At 41.9% G+C, this 22888-nt stretch overlaps 1 protein-coding gene across 2 annotated transcripts; it reads right to left on the bottom strand.

The window, feature by feature from the left end:
- Window positions 1-496: 496 nt before the first annotated feature.
- On the bottom strand, window positions 497-20785 carry CDC42 (cell division cycle 42). 2 transcript variants are annotated; one of them, XM_072977686.2, is made up of 6 exons: window positions 20623-20785; window positions 13311-13452; window positions 9557-9629; window positions 7869-7978; window positions 7302-7499; window positions 497-1852 (listed from the first exon to the last, which is right to left on the bottom strand). In XM_072977686.2, the coding sequence occupies exons 2-6, from the start codon at window positions 13413-13415 to the stop codon at window positions 1763-1765; spliced, it is 576 nt and encodes a 191-aa protein (XP_072833787.1). In that variant the 5' UTR covers window positions 13416-13452; window positions 20623-20785; the 3' UTR covers window positions 497-1762. The 2 variants fall into 2 exon arrangements, with proteins under 2 accessions (XP_072833787.1, XP_072833788.1); XM_072977687.2 differs by lacking the exon at window positions 497-1852 and adding an exon at window positions 2493-3384.
- Window positions 20786-22888: the final 2103 nt, after the last annotated feature.

Below are 22888 nucleotides of genomic sequence, written 5' to 3'. Positions count from 1 at the left end.
AGGCAGAAAAATTGGTGCCACTTGAGTTACTCACAGATCTTTACACGAAAAATTGTTTTGTGCATTAACAATATGCAAGCTTCTCTTCTGAAGAAAGTACATTTACATTTCCTGAATCCAAACCACAAGGAAAAGATCATCAAGGGATATTTTATTCTATGATGAAAGATGCTGGAAAGCACAAACAATACAATCTTCCAAAATGTTCCTCATAAAGTTGAAAAAAAAATTAAAATCACACAAAAAATAGTTCTTCTTTACTCCTGTGCTGGCAGTGGATGGAAAGAGTTCAGGCATCTCCTCTTTGAACATGAAAAAGCAGGATAAGTAGTATGCCAGCAGGAAAGAAAGCAGACTTTTGAACTGGCAACTAGGAGGGGATCCTGACCTCCTCACAGCTGAAAAGTTTCCCGGATGCCCAAGTGCACTTATTTTAGAACACATGCAAAGTAAGGCAACTTGTCTATAGGGCAAAACAAATTATTCTCAGCCAGGCTTGTGAAGATACTTTATGTTTAATACATCTGAAAAAATGCATATACAAAGAACTTAAGACATGGAAAAAAGCATCAGTTCAACACTAATGAATCTACAAGAATTAGAGTCTGGGAAGATCGAGAAATATTAAGTTGGAGTATAATTCTGGTAAGATCCCTACTAACACTGGACTCAGAGAGCCCCAAGTGATCTCTTACACTGAGCGACAACCTAGGAGGACAGAAGCGCTCATACGTGTAAGGTACTGCCTCTGCCGGTCCCCAAGATCTCATACTGAACATTCTTCTCCTCCATATGTTTATTTCCTGACGAGACACGTGTCATTCCCCTTCTCTTTGAAGAGAATGCTGAACCATTCTGTGGCACAGTCAGCTTATCAGCTTCAAACCTCCGTTACCATCAGCAAAAGCCATGTGGATTGGTTTCAAATACATCGCTCATGTTACTAGTCATAAGAAGTGTCTGCTTGTCAAAAGAAGGGCTTATTTAATGCCTAAAGTCCTCAAGTTTTTGAACACTACCTACAAAAAAATTAGTAATTGGCAAAGTTGGGGAGAGTTTACTATGTGTTGGTATGTGTGTGTGTATGTGTGTGCATTACACACACAAAAAGCTTTTGGCTGAATATGTAAACAAAGGGCTCATTTACATTTTGAGTGTTAAAAGAGCAGGATGGGAATTTCTGACCCGCCTGAAGAAAAGGAAGGGAAACAGATCCAAGGCAACTTCAGAGGAGATGTAGATTAAAAGAATGTGCTACTCCCCTCTTCAAAGAAGCACCAGGTTGGGGACATATTTCAACTCTAGAATCTGTTCCAAGGATTGAAACCTGCTCACCCCCGGATTGCAAGCTGGCCACAGAAGACTGCAGATTCCAAGAAATGCCAGCCTAGCAACAACAGTTCAGGGCCCGAAGGCTACAGCCTAAAACTTACTCTGTTACAGAAGGAATCACCACAAGCATGCCTGAATTTTAAAAACAAAAACAAAAATTAAACAGTAAACAAAAACTAGTAATGATCAGTGTCGGTTGAAATACAACTTTTTTTAAAAAATTAGTCTAACTGAGGGGCACTGGAGAAGAGCACTAACATTTGCATCTCACACAAGGAGCGTATGGAAAGGGAGGTGCACGGCATTTGTCTTTATTGCAAAAAAAAAACAAACCCAAAAAACTGGAGAATCTGAATCTTTAGTTTGATTTCAACATTGCTTTTAGTATGACATCAACACCAGCTTTGCAGAAGGGGCTGGGAAAGGACGTTCATAGCAGCACACACCTGCGGCTCTTCTTCGGCTCCGGAGGCTCCAGGGCGGCCAAAATCGCCTCGTCAAATACATTCTTTAGGCCTTTCTGAAAAGGGGCAAAGAGAAAGGGGCTGTCTCATTTTCTGGGTTATTAAAAGCAAACGGTGTTTTCTTAATCAATAAATAAACCCACAAAGACAAAATTAAAACCGAGCACTGAGGCACAGGTTCCTGCAGAGAAGCAACAGTCCTTTCCGAGCACTCTAGGTTTTTAATTGCCTGAACCATGTTGACATGTTTATTTGCTTTTTCTTTATGCGGCACAACTGACATAACAGCCATAAAACAGTAGGGAAGAACGCTTTCAGGAAGCCTGGGTATCAAGAGAAGCAGGGAATGTTCTTAAGTAGTTCTAGGCATATGTGGACACAGGCATGAGTGTGTGAGAGGTCTTGATTTTAACACAGCACTAACAATGTGTATACCCCTGGTTTAAAAAGAAAGAAGAAAGGACTCCAGAACAAGGAATGGGTGATACCCTGGTTAGATTAGCAAGCAAGCAAGAACGGAGAGCCCTCAACACAATCCCTATGAGACACTACATCTTACGGAAGCAGCAAAGGAGGACTCAAAGCACTGAATGGCACTCGAGTCTAGTAAAGACAAAAGGAGGAGGTATGCATTATAGCACATAAAGGTTAACTAAAGCAAATGAATACAAACAGGAATAATGCTTCATCAGGCAATTATAGGAACAACTATTTTTAATTTTGAAACGGAAAGTACTACAATTGTATTTCCTTTCCTTCCTTCAAACAACAGAAGTCAGAAGGGATGACTTTTTTTAAAAAAGAGAAAGCTTTACATTTTACAATTGTCAGCTTTGAGAATGAATAAAAATCAGAGCTACTATGTTACTGAAAACAGAACATCTGTCACACAGTAGCAGCTACACCTAACTTCCTTCCCTCCCCCATCCCACCCCCCAGAACCAAATATTCCAACATAGCACAAACAGCCAAAGCAACAGGAAGCCCCCACCACACAGAGGAAAACCAGGGAATCTTTCACCAGTTCACCATCACTTGCAGGTCACCATGTCAAGTACAAACATCATGCAAATACAGTTAACAGAGCCACAAGAAAGAGCAAAATGAATTGCACATTACTTTTCATTTGGGCATTTTTTCAAAATCTTTCCACCTCTTCACTTAATTCCTCTGAAGTTTCATTACTATTATTTTTTAAAAATCAAGACCATCAATCCCTTAATAATCCAAGTCAAAGCTATTTTAAAAGGGAGGGGGGGAAACTAGCAAACCATGAAGCAAACGGTTTAAATGAGTCCATGTTCCATAACTATAACAAACTTTTACGCGGTTTCCAACCCAAAAGCTAATACAGAGTTTGCTCTAAGACATTAAGTAAAGACACAGCTTCTTTCAGTCAAGATGGTTTTATTTGTTTGTTTGTTTTTCCAACCAACTTTCTACAGCAGTGGGACAGAGGAAGCGGCAACAAGAAAGGGGGGGGGGAAGAGGAAACTGTTTAGAATATACAGCATTTCCGTTTTGGTTGAGTTTCCGGAGGCTCGAGGGCAGCTAGGATAGCCTCATCAAACACATTCTTCAGACCTCTCTACAAGACAGAGGGGAGGAGAAAAAATAGTAGGCAGGTTAGAGGATTAGAGAGAGAGACAAACAGAAAACAAAGAGCATTCAGGATAAAGGTGGTCAGCAAAGCAGATTTACTTTGTTACAAAGCAATCTTTGAGGGAAAGAAGAAACAGACAAAGCATAGTATAGAGGGTTAGCATGAATGCTACCTGGACAGAGGTCTTTATGAAATATTGCAGCACACATCTTCCTGATTTATTTCGTAAATAAATAAAACGTTGGAATATAATTCCCTGCTCTTGTGTTTGCAGGTCTTGAAACTGCAGATCTGGCTGCAAACAAAACCACTAAAGGAAGCTTCTTCCTGATGATAGCAACTGCCAAGCAAACTGTACAGTAGTTTCTTAACCAAGGTTACATTCTACATGTTCTCTCTGCAACCACTTCCACATTGCATCAGGGTGGCATTGCCACAAGAAAGTGTCTGCTCTTGGAGGCAATGTAAGCAAGAGCTGCTGATGCCCGTGTTAGTATTTCACAACACAGTGACATCACAGAAAAGGGTGACATGGCCCAACCTTTTATACAGTATTCTCCAGTTTCAGTCTGTCACCTATGAGCAGAGAAGTGATCCTCCCTAATAATAAGCTTATTAACTGCAGAATAACTTAAATTCACATTAGTTTAGCTATGGCCATGGATAGTCCCTCCACTATCAGTTTGCATGCAGCTGGAAGGATCTGGCTATCAGCTCACAGACCCTGATTTTTGCATTAACAAACCAGCTTATGAACCTGTTGTGTGCAGCAATAGTGCTAAACGGAGATGGGTGAGGAATGCAACATGAGAGCACAAGACATTAATGCTACACATCAAGCAAACAAATGCTCCGGCTGCAACAGTCCAATCAGGGCTTTGTGCAAAAGGCACTGATCTGCAGCAACAAAATGACTTCTAAGGGGGGAAAAACAAAAAAACCAGCAACTCTGACAGATTGCTACTGGCACAAACTGACAGATAAGCATTTACAACTGAAACTAAAGACAATGACTGAAAGTGCCTAAACCTCCTGCAGCCACCAGGCCTAAGAAATTTAAAGACACATGCCACAAGTTTACATCTTACTAGCACGCATATACTGTACAGGTTTCCTGAACATCTTCTATTACCTTTTCTACTTTAGACAATAATCTTGGTGTCAACATGGTTCCAGGCAATCCTTTCATGTAAATTTTAACATTGTTCATATATAACTAGGCCAGATAAATAACTGATTTTCTAAGACAATGGCCACTTGAGACTTTCAATGCCCTCTTTTTCTAATAAGGAGTACAGTTTTGAGCCCACACTATTTCAGTGACCAGAGAGAATGGAAGGGTTTAAAGTGACTTAACCCGAGCATGCCCTTTACACAGTTCCTAAATACAAATGCCTAGTGGTGTCTGCTACAGCCATCAAAATATATTGCCATTTACATGAAGTCATTATACTGCATTTTATCTGTTTATTTAAACATCTGGTATAAATAACCCTGGTAGAAATAAAACATCATGGCATAAAACAAAACATCTTGGTATAAATCTTTAGGTAAATCACATTCTCAGCATTCCACGCAATGCTATGAAATGTTATTAACTGACTAGAAAGCATAACAAGACATGCCACAACAGGAAGTAAATAGGATGCTCTCTGGTACATGAAGGAAAGCACTCATTATTTAGAATATCACCCATTATTTCTTCAAAATGAGCAAACTGCAAAAATTTTAAGCAGTTCCACAATATAGGCCTATAAGACCTTTCATGTGATCAGATCAGCTGATTCTGCCATGGTGAGAGACAGAATGGATCTATAGCTAAAGGCTGGATTCCTCATGCCTGCTGCATTGGATATATGAGTGCAAGAGTTCATCAATTCTTGGGACACGTATATGAAGCCCATGGCAACATAATATATTTACTGCACTAAAATGAAAGTGATTTTCCCCCTCTTTATACCGAAAACAAATGTCTTTGATGCTGGATCATTTCTGTTTCTGCTGTCAAAAACTCTAGGTCTAAGCATCTGATTTAATGTGCTTGTGTTAGATTACAGTTACAGAATGCTGCTATGAGTAATCTTTTAAAAGAGTAAAACAGAAGGTATTTTTTTAAAAACATTCATATTGATTAACCAAGGATCCTTTCCAAGAACAGGTCCAACACTGATTTTAACATTAGAACTTACTCTAAGCAATGATGACATGAGAAGCCACAGTGACTGAAGTGATGAACAGGGCAGCAGAACCCATAAAGGAACAGTGTCTCAAAGGGTTGGTTTTTAATTCCAATTTGAAGAATAAGAGATGTACGTAAAGAAACTTGACAGTAATACTGAAATCCTTGCTTTGCTCCACATCTTCCACTGTCCATATCCCTCTCAAAAAACACCCCAAGTGCAAATAAAAGAGGATAATCCGTTGAAGAACACAAAATCCTAGATAGAATAGTTAATCCATGTCAGGCAAAGGGGGTTCAATCAAGACTTCATTGCAAGGGCCCTCCCAGAAAAGACTTATCAAGCGAGAGACAGAAAAACATTGTGGCTAAAATATGTGTTATCAATATTAGGTGATGGAAAACTGATATTAATGCTGTTACAATTGGAAAATGGAAAAAAATCAAATATTCATAGAATTATAATCACAAATGCATCCAGCCCTATTTTTGGTGTCATCTCCTTTCTAGGCCTAAGCAAAATGGTATCAGAAACACACAAACATGCAGCCAAACAAGCAGTCATTCTTGATCTTTTACTGTCAGTTAACTCCTCCCCACTCACCATCTCTCCCATGATATGCACAGCTATAACTCTCTAAGCAGGTCTGTTTTCTGATGTTTAATACTTTTAGCATTTACTGGAACACAAGCTTTTGTGTTCTCTTGAACTCTACATTGAGCAAAGAGGAACAAAGCTTTGGGCTGAGGAAAGGAGAGTTCTAGAGAACTCAACATCTTATCATGTTTCTAATTGTTTAGTGATCCAAGAAAGATACCACTCCACTCTGGGCTGTGGTATCATGCATGGATCACATGGCTTTTCTTTTCTACTTGCTTCTGAATGGGCCTTAGTTCCGCAAGTCATTGTGCAGACTACCTACAATCTCATGAAACCAATATTTATTTATTTATTTATTTGACTTATATGCCGCCCACACTACCCGAAGGTCTCTGGGTGGCTTACGGCATTAACCATCACTAGCTAACTATGAACAAAACAGGAGGAATAGATCACCAAATTTGACCCATCCCACTCCAGTGACAAGATGCAAAAATAACTGTGCATAACCCTCATTGCATACTATGACTTGTATGGAACAAGCACTTTGTGCCCCAAAGCGTTGTCTATGCACCAAGGGACAAATATATACTAAGCAAACAAAACGTTACACTTTTAACTTGAAGTAGAAAAGTTTCTCAAATTCTATTTCCCTTCTTTTATGTGGGTTATGCAGGATGGACCTTGTTAAATATATGCAGTTAACTGGTTTAATTTGACAGCGTCTCTGACACCAAACATATTCACATTACACCTAGCATCCCTACAAGACCCTATAATCTTGATAAACCAGTGCCATTTGCCATTACGTTTCTAAACAGTGCTTTCTAGTACTATTCACCAGCTTAAAAGGTATTTTGTCTGTCCTATTTGTTCAATGAAAGAGATCCATGCTAGAAACACAACCGCCCTGACGTCATCTATATTTACAATACTAGTTGCAAGATTCTGAAGTTGTCTGTAGAATACCTGAAATTACTAGCAGTTTGCTTCTTCCAAGGAAATCAGAATGAGTCCCACCAGAGAACTCACCTTCTAAACAGCAGGGATGTTTAGCTGTTCTCCAGCACAAAGGAAAAACAGAAGAGGACTCTGCAACACAATATAATTGACAACTCTTACCTGTGTAAGTGCAGAGCATTCCACGTATTTGACTGCCTTCAAGTCACGTGCCAGTTTTTCAGCCGTCTCCGGAGTGATGGGCTTCTGCTTATTCTTGGCAAGTTTCTCAATTGTTGAGGGGTCATCTCGGAGATCAATCTGGGTCCCAACAAGCAAAAAAGGAGTCTTTGGACAATGGTGAGTGATTTCAGGTACCCACTGAAAGGAAGAGACAGGGTGTTTCAGTCATCATGCTAAATTCATAGATCAAACAGCTTAGCATTCCTGATGAGAAGAGATGGGCACGAACTGCCAAACCATTGGTTGGCTGAACATGTGTTTGGCACTTCCAAGTCCCACCTCCTCTAGTGCGCACCCACACAGAGACAGCACCCAGAGGAGGCAGGGAAGGGAAGCCAAAGTGCTGCCTCTGAGTGGGCGTCCATCAGAGGAGGTGGGGCTGGGAAGCAAAGAACACCTATATGACCAAAATATAACTTGGATGAACTGCCGAACCGGTGGTTCGTGCCCATCTCTAGTGACAATTTTTTTAAAGGAAGCAGATTTCTATTCAGAACATGTACCCACCTTTTCTTTCACATTTTCAAATGAAGATGGGGAGACCACGGAGAAGCAAACCAGAAACACATCTGTCTGTGGATAGCTAAGGGGCCGTAATCTGTCATAGTCTTCTTGCCCTATTTTTATAAGAAAAATTAAAATAAAAAAAACAAATAAATAAAAAAGAAAGCACCTTGAACTGTCTGTTCAGAGGGAATGAGTACCATACAAGTACATCCTCCTTTTAAAGTAGCTATGCAACTGAAAATATACATCACGAGCTAAACTTGTGGCACTTACGTTACCTTAGCAGAGATCTCTAAAGGAAACAAATACTAGTGAAGAGACCCTACTCCTCCCTAAGAGTTATCTTTGTTCCTCTTGCTTAGTCCTAAACTAGCTTCCACATCAATGGACGGACAAGAGGAATCATCCTCTTTTAATCAAAGTCCTCAAGTCCTAGGTAGAGAACAAACAACGGATCCCTATTATTTTATAGATAGGTGAGATTAAAATCTTTATTTCAAAGGGAGGAATACTGTAGTACTAACCCCACAAAAGCCTTCCTTTAATTCAGTACTAAATAGGTAAGAAAAGTTAAGTCTCCACTTCCTCCAGAGATAAAGGGATCCCTTGCTGAATGCCACAAGGTCCGAAGCGAGTTGTCAGCGAGCTTGCAACAACAAGCTGCCACTTCTCCCTTCCAAAGAGAATAGCCTAACGGCCACTCCACCAGAACCCTGCTTCTGGTCTGCTCGTCTGCCACTGCAGCTGCTCCAAGGCACCACATGAAACCCCAGGTGTTTACTGCCACAGTTTCATGTAAGCACTGGGCAGAATGTGTCCTCCTGTTCTTCCAGATTCCAATCTTTCCCACTTAGAAAAATTATAAAGCACTGGAGGATATCTACTTCGCCAAGTAAATGCAAGAAAAAGGTTCACTGCAGGCATTCAGCATTGTATCCCTTTGTGAGGAACAAATCTTAACCAGTTCTATCATAAAGAACTCAAGATATCATATCAAATATTCATTAAATGAGGAATGCTTCTCTGTTCCTTGTATGTCCCAATACAGCGACCTATCTCTTAACCTCAAAAGTTAAACACAACCTTTCTTTTATTCTTGCCATTACACTACCTAATCCCCTTTCTTCCTTCCCTGCACTATGCTGTTCTAGTCCCACTTCATTCTTGAAAGTGCCTCACAAACTGGGATTTCTGGCAGCAGCATGCTAGAACAGTGCTTCCCCACCTTGGGTCCCCAGATGTTCTCAGAGTGCAACTCCCAGAAATCCTGGCTAGCATAGCTAGTGGTGAAGATGCAATCAGGAGATGCAGTCCAAGAATGTCTGGGGATCCAAGATTGGGAACCACTGTTCTCGAAGATAAAGCAGGTCTAATGCCTAATTTTGCACCCTCAAAAGTGGCATGAGCTCCAAGAGGAAAAGCAGAGGAGAGAATCTCTTAACAACCATGAGAGATTGTCCACTGAGTGGGCACTGGGACATATTGCTTTGTATGAGCACAGCCAGGTTTTCCACTTATTGTTTATTTCACAGCTAGGGACTTATTTTAAAAAAGGAACACTAGTCTCTTTGTAACAAAGAGTCTGAGAAAAACAGATAAGCATCTAGGAGCCAAAGTCACCTGTTGTCTTTAAGGCTGAATTATCAAAACAACAAGAACAACAAAACAAACAAACAACTACAACTTACCAGCTGTGTCAAAGAGGCCTAGGGTATATGGCTCTCCACCGATCATCACTGTTACAGCATAGTTATCAAACACCTGGAGGAAAAGATGCAAAAGCCATTAAGTGCAACATCACTCTCCAGCATGAACAACACACAGCAAGCCTGGCCAACAGGCCAATCCAGGGTATGAACCTGTATTGAGGGCCTGGTCCATTAGATGAGGTCTTTTTTAAAAAATGAAAGATATTAAAACAACTAGCATTGAAACATTTAATAAACAAAACTACCAAGAAAGAAAAAAATACATATGCCATCTGGTCCATTTGGGGGTAACTGCTTATCCCATTTACACTTCTAGGGCCTCCTTTGCCTTCCAAAATTGTACAAACTTCATTGCTTAACTTTGTCCCTTCCCCTTTATCAACACAAAGCCAATACATTCTCCCCCTATAGTTGCAGTTTATCATTAAATGCCATATTCCAAATTTCTCTACGCCAAACACTCGATGGTTTATTGTGAGCTGTCTTCAAATTCCTAGCAATAATTTATCTTATTGTTATTAACAAATTAGAAATTAGTTATCTCATGATCCACTGACAAAAGCTCTATTTTGGGACTATTTAAGTGGTGTCACCTGCAGACTTTGAAAGGAGAACATTCATATTTTCACAAGTTTCAATTAACTAGCAAACATGTCAATCTGAGTGCTGCTGCCTCCAGCTAAGACTCAAGGCCTTGTCCTATGCAGCTCCTAATCCTCTTTTAGCAGTGTTCCAATGCTTTACAAGATGGGAGCACCACTACTGTCAATTGGTGCAACTCTTTGCTATATATTCAGTGGTGATGGTGTGTTATTATCTTCTATCTGGGAAGGTCAGGCCCAAGATTCCCAGAGTTTGGCTCAAGAGGACTAAAAAGTTCTCACTGGCAAACAGCCTGAGCAATTCTCTGTGGCCCCATGAGGCAAAAGCTGCCTTCTTCATGAGGGGCTATTAAATCCTCATCCTCCCTTCCCAGACTGGTTGAGCCCGGACTTGATGTGTCTCTGCCAAGGCCTAAGAAAAGTACATGTAGAGGGAGGATCACATATCTTGTATTCTTGCTTACTCCGTGCAACTAAGGCATTCCTTCTTCAGGGCTTGTCTGGTTTCTAGGACTTGGCGTTTTGCACATGACTTCTACCAGCAATCCCAACAAAATTCAAGCTGGTGGCTATCAGAACTTTTTTTTTTGGGGGGGGGGGGAGAAAGGAACTACACCTATAGGATGTTCTCAAGAGGGTGAGGAGGAGGAATTTTGAGATCCAAATCTTCTTTCACCTTTCTTCTTTGTTTGGATCATTTGAAATCCAGCCCAAATTTTTAATCTCAAAGTGGAACAATGTATGTGCCCGACACGGGGTGGGGGGCTCACAGGGTTTTGTTTCAAGTCTCTTAGCAGAACCTGCTTTACCTGACAACAAACATCCGGATGGAGCGCTGTACCACGGCTGACTAAAGGAAAGAGAAGACTGTAGCTTCCTTATACAAGCAAAGACTTGGGGTAGTCAGCATCCTGTCTTATCCCTTGGCTCTGTCCTTACACTGCACTTTCCCTTGAGCCCAAGGCAATCCCCACCTCCCAAGAGTGGAACTAAAGAGAGGGTTTATGATTATCCCCACAGTTGAGCCAGAGCTTCAGAAATGCTCAACACCATATTAAACTGCTCAGCGACAACGCAATCACTCAAACCTTCCACCCCAGCTTGGAGGTGGGTGGCATTTTTCCTACCGTTGGGCTCATCACAACTACAGGAATTTTCCCACCTTTTGTGGGAAAATTCCATCTAGTTGACTGGCACTCCTGCTACAAAGGTCAAAAGAATATTGAACATGCTGAACTGAATCGCAATCCTTTGTTTTCCAACATATGGAAATTTAGATAATGTCCAAACTAGAGAAATGTATGCTGACAACGTCTACTGCTCCCTTTGAGACCACTTTGACTAGCAAAGGTATTATTAATATGGTGACAGCCATACAGGGTCATTTTAGAGGCATGTACAAATAGGCACCAGTAACTGCATTTTTCTCTCAGAACAAAGAGCATAATGGAATCAAGCTTCTTCTTCAATGGACAATTGCAAAGCACAAAGAGACAAATAATAAATAATGCCTGCTTAATCTTTTGCCTCATCCATGGCCATTGTTAAGTTCTCCTTGTTCAAGATTCCAACAGCAGCACATCTCCATGGAGGATGCTTAGGCCATCTCTTTCCAACAATTCTGTTTGTGCATCTTTTTTTAAAGGAACTCAGGACTATATGCCTAGCTTTCTGTCCCACGGCATTGTTACAAACAGCTTACAAGACACAAGGCACCATAAATTTCATTGAAGTCATGACAATATGCCGAATCTGGCCAAAAGAGTTGGATCAGAATATCTATTCATGACTAATCAGGGATCTGCACCCTGCATTCAACAGTCAAAGTTAAACATCTAGCATGGAACTGCATGGATGCAAACCTATGGGACACAGTTATTTCTCATAAAGGACTTCAGCCAATTAAGCTAAAAGTTCAGCAGACTACAACAAGAATGGGAAACTTTAACATTCAGTTTCCACGATCCTCCAGAGACCATCATAAATGCAAATAAAATAAATTATTTTTTTTTAAAAAAGGAAAGAAAGAAACCTGAAAAATAGGAAGTGCACTTTATTATTTTTTAAAAATGGTATTTGGGGTATTAAATTTTTGGGATGGGCAGAAATGGTGCAAATTTTTTGAACAGGCCTGTGTCTCATGTTCCTAAGAAGAACTAACAAAAATCCTAAGGACAGAAGTGCATCTTTTCTTTGAAATCCCAAGCTAAAGTGGTGCTCCCCTATCTTTAGTTCTCAACCTTGGCAGCATGGTTGGGATTCTGCCAGCTGGAAATCTGAAGCACCTAGAATGCTATGCTTGAAAATCACTTCTCTAAAGGCTATATCTGCATGAAACTCTCTTGCAAGAAAGGCCCCTATGTTTCAGATCTAACACTAGAGGAATAAACATTGGCAGAAAAAAAGCAAATCTCCCTTATCAGAAATCTACGGAAATAAAAATGGATGTTCACAACTGGCAGCTAGAGATCTTTGAAAAAGTGAGTTTGATTACAGAAAGACTTGAAAGAATCATACTTCCAAAGATATTCTTCAAAATCACATATGGATTTAATTAGAATATTTCTTTTCTATCAGTCACTACGTTAATTAACTGTGTGCTTGAATACACTACCACCCATTCATTCAATACTGTTACAACACTATTGTCCCAACATAGTTTATTTCAACATCTAATTTTATTGATGTAAAGCCAGTCTGAAAAAGTACAGTCCATGATTGCCTACTTACCCAGCTGCTGCTACATTTGATAAACTGATGTTATAGGCTTTTTACAATGTTTCTGATCAAGGAAAACAGTTTCTAAATGTAAATTACTACTTTAACAACATTTTAATTAAAATAGTTAAGGCTCCTTTGGATGCATCAGCTTGCTGCTTCATCGCTACTATGGCATACATTCGAACAAACAAAAACTTTATTCTAAATTTCAACATACCAGGCAGTACAGTTTAGTTATTATGTTATGCACCAGGCTTTTTGTTTTGTTTTGTTTAAGAATACAGTGCCAAACCAAACCAATCAATATATGCATATTATTATTCTGTCCATTTCATCAGGTCATAATTCCCTCTTTCCAAAGTTCAAGGGGGGGGGGGTAAAAATGAAAGGGAAATGCGTTCTTTACTCACCGTTGGTACATATTCAGATGGGAATTTATTTGTTGTGTAAGAAATTAGAAGGCACGTTTTACCAACAGCTCCATCGCCCACAACTACACACTTAATTGTCTGCATAGTTCCGGTCTGCTGCTGTCTCAGGCTGGAGATTAGTCTAGAAAAGAGAAAAACCCAAATCTTGTATTTCTGTTTTAACAATGGAAAATATTTTTTTCAGTGCTATTACCACCATTTCTGTACAGGCACCCCAAGAACTCCAGCTAGATAGGGTTACTGCCGCTGAAGTAATCAAGTCCCTGAAACAAGGTTAGAGATTCAGAGTTCATGCTTGTCCATCAAGAAACACCACTGATAAAAGGATTCCAAGCCAGGACTAGTTTTGTTTCCCTATCACTTCTGAGTCCCAGGAAAGTTTCACGAAGGTGCGAATTGAGGGGGTGGGGAGTAGAACTAAGAAGATAAAAAGAATCTCTCCTTATTAGAAACAGAAGGAATTAAACTAAAACTTGCATGACGTATCTCCACTTAATATTTTATATATGAAGCAGTAATATGACACAAAGGGCTACCCTGAAATGCAGTATTTGCCTGATCAGGAATTCAAAGTTCATAATAACCCCTAAGCTGCTTATTCTTGCTGAGCTTAGAAACTTCAGTCTATACACTGTGTATCAAGGCTGGAGTTCAGCTTTTAACCACAAGTCTTTTCCTTCCTGTTTTGCAAATAGTTACTCAGAAGTATCAGTCACATCTCATCAACAAGAGAACAAATTAATCAAGGCTTTGTAAACCTAAACTGATTTGAAAACACTGAAAAAACCTGCATGTATTTTGTACCATCCCCCTTTTTTTGTTGCTAAAGTACTAAATCTACTAAGTAATACATTTAAAATAATTCCCCCTTACAGGCTAAACACTTCATTGCATTATGCTCTTTGTGATCCTTCGGTCCGCTGTACAAAGGTCATAAAATGTCATCTAAATTTCCAGGTACAAACAAACAAGCACACACAGAATACACACAGTGGGGAGGGGAGAAAGGATTGTGGACAACAAAGTCATCAATCATTTTCCTTTAATACATCAGACCAGTGGTTCTCAACCTTGAGAAACTCAGGTGTTCCTGGACCGCAACTCCCAGAAACCCTGGCCAGCACACTTGGTAGTGAAGGCTTCTGGGAATTGCAGTCCAAGAACACCTGGGTTACCCTTTAGAAACTTGTGTGACAAAATACGTTTTATTTCAACTTTCAGTTCTACTCCAAGTTGCTTTATTATATACTCCCAGTTAAGGGAAACAAAACAGATACCACTTCTTCTGTTATTTCTGTTAAGTTTCTTCTGTAAGAGAAATTGTATATATGCATACATATTCCTCCATACCTATCCTTACCCTGTGATTTTCCTATAAGAAACTCACGAGTTTTACACACTGAAATAATTTTGGCATAATTAAAACCATAAGGCTGAGGACAGCTGCAACAATTTTGATAATGTACCCATTTATCTTCCTACAGTTCCCTAAAAATGAAAGGGATTATATGGAAGCTTCAGGAAATGAGTCAGAAATGTTTAATTTCTGAAAATTTAAGGGCGCCACTGATGCCATCAATGTAAATGATGCCAACAGGATTTCTATAGACATGCACACACCAAAACTGGGCCAGATTCTGAACACAGCATAATGCTACTAGACCTATACCCTTTACCTGGAAATAAGAAGATCAGCAGTACATCTCTGAGTAGAGACTACATATCTCTAACAACCTGGCAAAAGAGTAAACAGTCCCCAGTAAGAGGTTACTCATAACCAAAGACAGTACTGGAAATTTACTAAAGAAATCAAAAATCTATTGCACTTTTACTGGAAGCAGGATACCTATTTATGACACACATAACCAGAAACAGAGAGCACTGCTAAACATTTGGCTTGAAGCAGTACTTTTCATGTTTTAACCTTTCAGGACACACTTCCAGACTAACAACACCCTTCAATACCTCTCCCTAAAACTGAAGACACAAGAAAATCACAAGCATCAGTGAACACCAAAAAAGGGTGGTTTTGTTTTGTTCACTTTGTTTTTTATTTTTTAATGTCAGTGAAGTCATCTACAGGCAGTGGGCACCTGGACTACAGCCATGATATATGACCATAGTCAAGAACAAATTAAGCCATATAACAATAGTGTACTGACTGCAATGAAAAAAACAAAGGCCCTCACTGCATGAGCCAGTCAGGAGCACATAAGGATATACCTGTGTATCCCGGCTCCACAGCTTGAGAACCACTGACTTAAAGCAATACACATGATAATTGCAGGGTCAAAAATATAACCCTTTGAACTAGGCTAACAGGCATCTGTGACTCTAACAGCCCAGCCCAACTCAGGTTTACTCAGAAGTAAGTTACACTGAGTCCTTGGACTCTAACTCAAGATAGCATTAAAAAGATTCATCTCAGGAAGATAAAAACATTGTTTTTAAAAAAAACATTGAATATATGATATATGTGATACCATATATTACATTGTATCATGCTTGGTCATTCTCATTATAAAACCAACAACTCCCAAGTGACCAGATTTATTTTAAGTCAAGCACTAAGGACTCTCCAGATTTCTATGAATCAGTACTCCCCTTATTTCTTCTCATGAGCCAGACTGGTGAATGGAAACTAGACTCCAGCAACTTCTGAAGTTTTTCTACCACTTCTTTTACATGGTTAAGAAAGAGAATACTTGTAAGCACCATTGGGGAAAAAAGGTTTATTTCAGTAGATCATTCTTTGCCAGCCATAAAACAGAAACACAACTAGTCAACTACCCATGTATTCCCAGAAATATGGTTTACACATGAAAAACAAGTAGTTATATGACATATTAAAGTGCCATTCAGGATGTTCCATCTTGTAAATGAATGAAGTACTTGCCCTCTAATCTGAGAAATGTAGCCTTCACACATACACCTAAAGCTGGTCTGTAAACCAGAAAAAGTCCTCCAAATGCCCTACAGTAATTAGTCAATTATTCTGCATGAACACGGCTTACATTTTTCTAACACCATCATCTATCATCTGTCTGCATAAATGCACAAGACATACCTAGGTTAATTTCCAGAGACACATACATTAAATGCCTTGATTTACAGCTGACAGGCAGTAATATTTCAAGGTCAGATTAATGCATCATTTCTAGCCAAGGAATAAGACTACACAGTGAGCCTCTTCAAAGACAGACCTCTAATATGTGATATCTTGCAGCAGTATCATAATCAGCAGCTCCTCTCCCTATTAATAAATAGGATCCCTCAAGAATTAAACGTTCTCGCACAAAGTGCAGGCATAGGTGGTGACCATATGCACAGATTGCAGGTGGCTAAGACAGCAAAGCTGACTCTACTGTGGACAGGCAAAGACACATCCATCCCTTCACCAGTCAGAAGTGCTAAAAGCAAGACTAAAGGACAGAGCAGTTCATATTACGTCCTCTTACGTCTCCGCTCTATATCTGAGCATGGTCGTATACAACACTCCTAGTCTCTCCCATAGTACAGGGCACATACAGTATATGATTGTAGCAAACCTTACTGAAACTCTCTAGAGGAGGAGACAACTTGCAGCCCACAGTCTAACTGCAAAAGCCTCTGCACGTGATCAGTTCAGGCCTCTGCAGGACCCATCTGTCCTTTCTCCAGCAGCATGTTACATGGGAAGGAAGAAAGGGAAGTGGGAAGCAGAGAGAGTGGGAGAGAGAGGGGAAAAGGAGTCAGTCTGCCTGGATTTGACTAGGGCCCTGTCAGCAACAGAATCATGCATCCCCCCACCAACGTGAAAAAGTTACCCACCCTCGCTCTAAATCAGAAGTACAATCCTCAGATGCAAAGGAAGGGAGGTCGAGCAACAGAGCGCCTATCCTAGAGGGCTCTGTGCATTCAAGGTACAAGTGAGAAATGAACAAGTGGCTTTGTGGTTCATTGCTGTGAGAGCCTTATCAGTTGAAAAGCTGAGTTTCACGCTTTAAGTTAAATAAATAAAGCTACACCAGCTGCACACAGAACAGTCAATTCACTCAGTATAAGAAATGTGCATATGCTAATTTTTGGCAATCCCCAAATTCTCTGTAATTATCAATGTCTTGTGGTACAAATGTCTTTTAAATAAAGAAAAGTTTGTATAGTAAATACTGCTTTAAGGGACACACTGCATACTGCATTACAATAATATTATAGCATCCTGTAATGCTAAAGGTTAGTTACTGCCATTATAATATACTAATATACTAATAAGACAGCAGAAGATTGCACCATCTCTAGATGGCATAAATATAAACACAACATTATAATAGTCAATGGATTTCATATGCACCATCTCAACAATCATTATAGTGAGTCAATACTGTCACTCTATTATGGGCTCTATTATACTGCCAGATAGCTCAGTGGTTTAGGTCGCTGGCTGCGGAGCTGGAGGTTGGGAGTTCAATTCTTGGGGTAGTGACTTGTTTCCTTATTCTTTGTTTAAAGCACATATAGCTATTGATACTAATTCTGGCTAGGAGAAATAATATATAGTGGCTTGCAACCACATCTAAGGCCACCTGGACCATCCCAGCAGGTACAACACTACAGTGAGAGAGGAGAGAGAAAAACTTCCAGACCAGGACCTCAAAGTTTCTCTGTCACTCAAAATAACAAATAAAAATCTCAAGACACGTTTCCACAACATAGGCCAAACTGGTGGTTCTCTTCTTGTATGAAAGAGAGTAAACAACACTGGGTGGGATCCAGGCTGAATTTGCTGCACTTAAACCCCATTCTAAACCCTTTGATGAATAATTTATCCCATGAAGTTCAATCCAACTACTTTAGTTGAGACCCAGCTCTTACCATTCACAACACTTTCTACATATTTAAAGCTCTTACAATCCTAATTAAGGACCAGTATTATGAGCTTCTTCCTCTACTGCTGCAGCTACACCTAAGTGTCTGTAACTGAAATAATTGCACATTTCCCCCCACATTTTCTCCTGGGCCTTATTTCCTTCCTGTCTGTCATCTCCAATACAGGACTCAGTCAGGCAGTGCCTGCAATACTCCCTTGCACTGGTTTACTCTCTCTCATGCTTTTCTTCTATACTACAAGCCCTTGTTAGACAGGAACCTGCCTTATTATTCACTATAAGCCCCACATGGCAGTGACCTATCTGTGCTAGTCCCTATCTTTTTCCTTACTGTTAAGCCCCTTATGAGTAATAACTGCTCCACATAAGGCCTCATCTCTTGTCTCCTCCTACTTCCTTCAATTATTTTCTTTACATGCACACCTCTCAGGGAGATAAGGATTTATCTCTATACATTAAGCCTTAACTCTACCATGCAGGATCCATAGGAGTTTCCTTTTTTTTTGCCCTTTCCCCCATCCTTCTGCCCCTCCCATCAGCCATCAGAACACACACGCACACACACACACACACACACACACACAGAGAGAGAGAGAGAGAGAGAGAGAGAGAGAGAGAGGAGAGGGAAGTTCAGTTCTTTCTCCTTCATCTTTTTTTATAAACAGTTTCTGGAGCAAAGACCTCTGGTGATGAGGAACCCTTACACAAGAACCTTCTCCATGTCTCCTCCCAACTACAGTACCTCTACCTCTATACTACCCTGAACACATCTGATCTTGCTTCATGTTAGACCAGTGGCTCTCAATCTTGAGTCCCCAGATTGTCTTGGATTACAACTCCCAGAAACCAGCACAGATAGTGGTGAAGGCTTTCTGGGAGTTTTAGTTCAAGATTGGGAACCACTGTTTTAGACAATTGTGTAGAGTTGGGCTTGGTCAGCACCTGAATGAGAGACCACCGGGGAACATTAGAGATCTCCAGGCAGAGGCAGCAAAGAATCCTGTGCTAAATACTGGAGAAGCACTGCCACTCAAGAGCTGATCATATGAGGCAAAATGAACCAATTTTCAATGTGGCACAGTACCAAAAATAAAATCACCATGACATCTTTTTGTTTCCACTTCTGTGACAAGTAACAAGGCTCCCTCTTCCAGAACTCGGCTTTGAGACTGCTTAAATCAGTCTTTTGATTTAGAGTCCCGAGAACTAGCACCTCGACTTCCTTTTCAGGGACGGGCAAACAACTCAGCGGTGAGAGTAGACACCACCCAGGCACAAAAGTCCCAGATTCAACCCCCACACACAAAGAACCCGGAAGAACCAAGGGTGCCTCTGAGAACTGACAGGCCATGGCCCCAAGATCTGACCAGTTATAAGGCCGCTGATACCAGATTCTAGCCCTTCTCGTCCTGGTAAAGCCCTCAGGTCTGTTTTAAACATTGCAAACCCTTGAGCCCTCCCCACCCCCACTATTTCCCCACCTCCCTTCCCCCTACAACTGCAGTGATTTGGGCCAGAGCACGGAAGGCCCTGTCAACGCCCAGGAAGGGAAGGGGTGCAAAAAAGGAGAAGGAGGGAGGGGAGGGGATGACAGGCGCTGAGAGAGAAATGGAGGTGACTCTCTTCCCCTTGAGATTGAGGGCAGGGTGGGGGGCTTGTGGAAGGAAGGGGTACAATGGAGCCCCCTTCCCCCTTGATATGGAGGGTTGGGTGGTTGTTGGAGGGCGGGAGGGGGCCGCGATAGGAGAATTAGGGAGGGTAGGGATGGCTGGAGCTGAGGGAGAAACGGAGGAGACCTCCTTCCTCTTGATATGCGGGGGTGGGGGAGCAAAAGGAGGCCTTTCTCAAGGAAGGCAGACAAATGGAGGTGGCTGGAGGACGGCGTCTCTTGTCAAGCCATGGGAGGGAATGGGGGGGGCGGAACATGGAGCCCGAAGGGGCGGGTGGGGGAGGCGATGTTAGGTCCCCCAATTGGGGTGTAGGCGAGAAGAGAAGGCGCCTCAGCCTAAAATGGCGGGGGGGGAGGAAACCAGGCCTGCTGGGGAAGGCACTAGAAAGGGTTAGGGTGTGGAAGAGGATCGAGGCCTTTTCTGAGGCGATTCTTTGCCTGGAGACACCGCCCTCCCCCCCAAAAAAAAAACCCTGACCATCGAGGAAAGGGGGGAGAATTTGAAAAATGAGGGGGGGAGATGAAGTAATGCCCCCTCATCATCATCATCCGCATCCTCCTCCTCCTCCTTTTCCCCCGCCCCGCCCCCACCGCTTCCGGCCCCTCCCCCACGCCTCCCTCCTTCCCTGAGGGAAACCGTCGACTCCCCCCCCTCCCCCCAACCGTGAGGGACGGAAAGGACGGACCCCCCCTCACCCGACCGGCCCGAGGCAAAGAAAGGCCTGGCCCGCGCCCCCCCCCCCCGAGCCGCCCTTACCGGCCTGCCTTCCCCCCTCAGACGACGGGCCGCTTCGGCTCCTTCTGCTGGCGCGGCGGCGGTCGCGGCTGTTGCTGCTGCTGCTCCTCCTCCTCCTCCGCCGGGCGTTGGCAGTTCGCTGCGGGGTCTCCTCGCCTGGCCAGCAAGGGCGGTTAGGTGGGGAGGGGAGGAGGGGGAAGAGAACGAGCGGGCGGGCGATTGGTTGGCTGGCGCGGCGCGCTGACGTCACCGCGTTGCCTGCAAAGGCGGGGCTTCGGGAGGGGAGCGTGGGAAGGGAGGGGCGCCTTTGCCTTCCACGGAGGGAGCGGCGGCCGCTGGGAAGAACAGCCACGCCCGTCTGGGTGACGTCACCCCCGCGGCTCTTCTCTGCCTCGCCTCCCCACCCCACCCCAGATGCTCTCCATAGGCGTCCTTTATGAAGGGATCTCCTCCCTCCCCCGACACTATGTTGCAAAGGCAGACTTCTGAGTTGCGACAGAACTCTTCGTCGAGCCATGAAGGTAGCAAAGAGAGGTGTCTAGGGTTTTTTTTTTTTTGGGGGGGTGGGAGTCTTTTTATATTTTTATAAGAGGAGTTAGTCTATGGAAGCATCCAAAATCCAGATAAACAAACGGGGAAAAAACAGGTGGCGCCTTAAAGACTATTATATTTGAATGTGAGCTTTGAACGTGCACTTCATCAGATGTCTGTCATCTGTTTTCTGTCTCCTGGAAGAATGTTTACAACCTAACCCCAAACACAGGCCATAAATTACTGCATGGGGGATGTAGCCAAATACCCAAAGACTCTTAAAGACAATGAATATTTAGTGTGTTTTACTTGTATAATTGGTTGTCATCCTTTTCCCCATATGTCCAACAAAGTGGACTTGTCCACGAAAGCTCACATTAAAATATAACAGTCTTCGAAGGTCCCACGTTATTATCTTTTTTGTTTTATTTTCTTTCTTTGTATTTTGCCTGATTTTTTTTCTATGAAACACCCCCCCACACACACACACCAGAATTCCCCAGGCTGCCAAGGGCATTATGTGAATTGTAGTTTTCCCAAGGAAAATCTCTCCATGCAGCTGGGATGAAGACATAGAGGTGAGGGAGTGAGCAAGGATGCCAATAAACCGGAGCAAGTTCAGAGGGCAACAAGGATGATCAATGGGCTCAAGTTGGAGGAAGCCATATTTCAGTTGAGTATCAGGAAAAAACTTCCTAACTGTTAGAGCTGTACGACAAGGGAACCTCTGACCTCAGGAGGTGGTGGGGGCTCCAATGCTTGGAGGCCTTCGAGAAAAATGTAGACACCCATCTGTTAGCTCAGGGGTTTAGTTACCTGGCCCTAATAGGTTGGGAGTTAGATTTTTCACTGTCCCTCCTTGACAGGGGCTGGATTTGATGATCTTTAGGGTCCCATCCAGCTCTGAAGTTCTATTATTATTATTATTATTATTATTATTATTATTATTATTATTATTATTATTATTATTATTATTATTATTATTATTATTATTATTATTATTATTATTATTATCGCTTCCCTGCAATCATCGCAAAGTGAATTTTCCTCATAGGGGCCATCGCAAAGCGATCGCTTTTGTGATCGCAAAAACAGCGTTGCAAAGCGATTTCTTCGCTATGCGGAGTGATCACTATGCGAGGCACCACTGTACATTTTTCTTCTCTGTTATGACAACCAAGAGAGGGAGAAAAGGTGTAAAGCAGCAGTAAGCCAAGGGGATTCTGGGAATTGTAGTCCACCAAAACCATGAATCTGCCCTCTTTTTCTTCTCCTCCTCCTCCTCCTCCTCCTCCTCCTCCTCCTCCTCCTCATTATTATTATTATTATTGTTGTTGTTGTTGTTTTGTTTTGTTTTGTTTTGTTTTGTTATTGTTGTTATATTATGGGACCATTGGTGAATACCCTTCGTGGAAAGCTGCTCAAGGGGCCAAATACAATATCTGCCTTGCATTAAAGTTTATGTTATTGACATATGTTTCGTGAATGGCCAATACTAATAAAGCAAACCGCTACGGCCAATACTTCCTCGGCTTGGTTTCTCACCAGTGTCCGTGTCCGCAATCCCAACCGGCACCATGTACGTGTTGCCAATGTGCTGGAAATTCTGGATAATGCTTGGTGCTTGTGATGATGGAGGCAATGGATGATAGAAGGATGGACTAGAGAACCCACACGTTTCCATTACAAAAAGCTGGGTGCAAGACAGCTCTCCTGGGAGGTGTAGATTTTTTTTAAAGCTCTCTCAACCAATAAG

Source organism: Pogona vitticeps, chromosome 7 (assembly GCF_051106095.1).
Source record: "Pogona vitticeps strain Pit_001003342236 chromosome 7, PviZW2.1, whole genome shotgun sequence".
Lineage (NCBI taxonomy): Eukaryota > Metazoa > Chordata > Lepidosauria > Squamata > Agamidae > Pogona > Pogona vitticeps.
This window is presented reverse-complemented; position numbering and strand designations above follow the sequence as displayed.

What these genes read in the sequence shown, in the direction of transcription:
- CDC42 (XM_072977686.2), bottom strand. Translation starts at nt 13,415, where the DNA reads ATGCAGACAATTAAGTGTGTAGTTGTGGGCGATGGAGCTGTTGGTAAA. An exon ending in AGGCCTCTTTGACACAGCTG is followed by an intron (nt 7,979 to 9,556) that starts GTAAGTTGTAGT and finishes TTATAAAAATAG; the next exon opens with GGCAAGAAGACTATGACAGA. An exon ending in AATGCTCTGCACTTACACAG is followed by an intron (nt 1,853 to 7,301) that starts GTAAGAGTTGTC and finishes GCCCCTTTTCAG; the next exon opens with AAAGGCCTAAAGAATGTATT.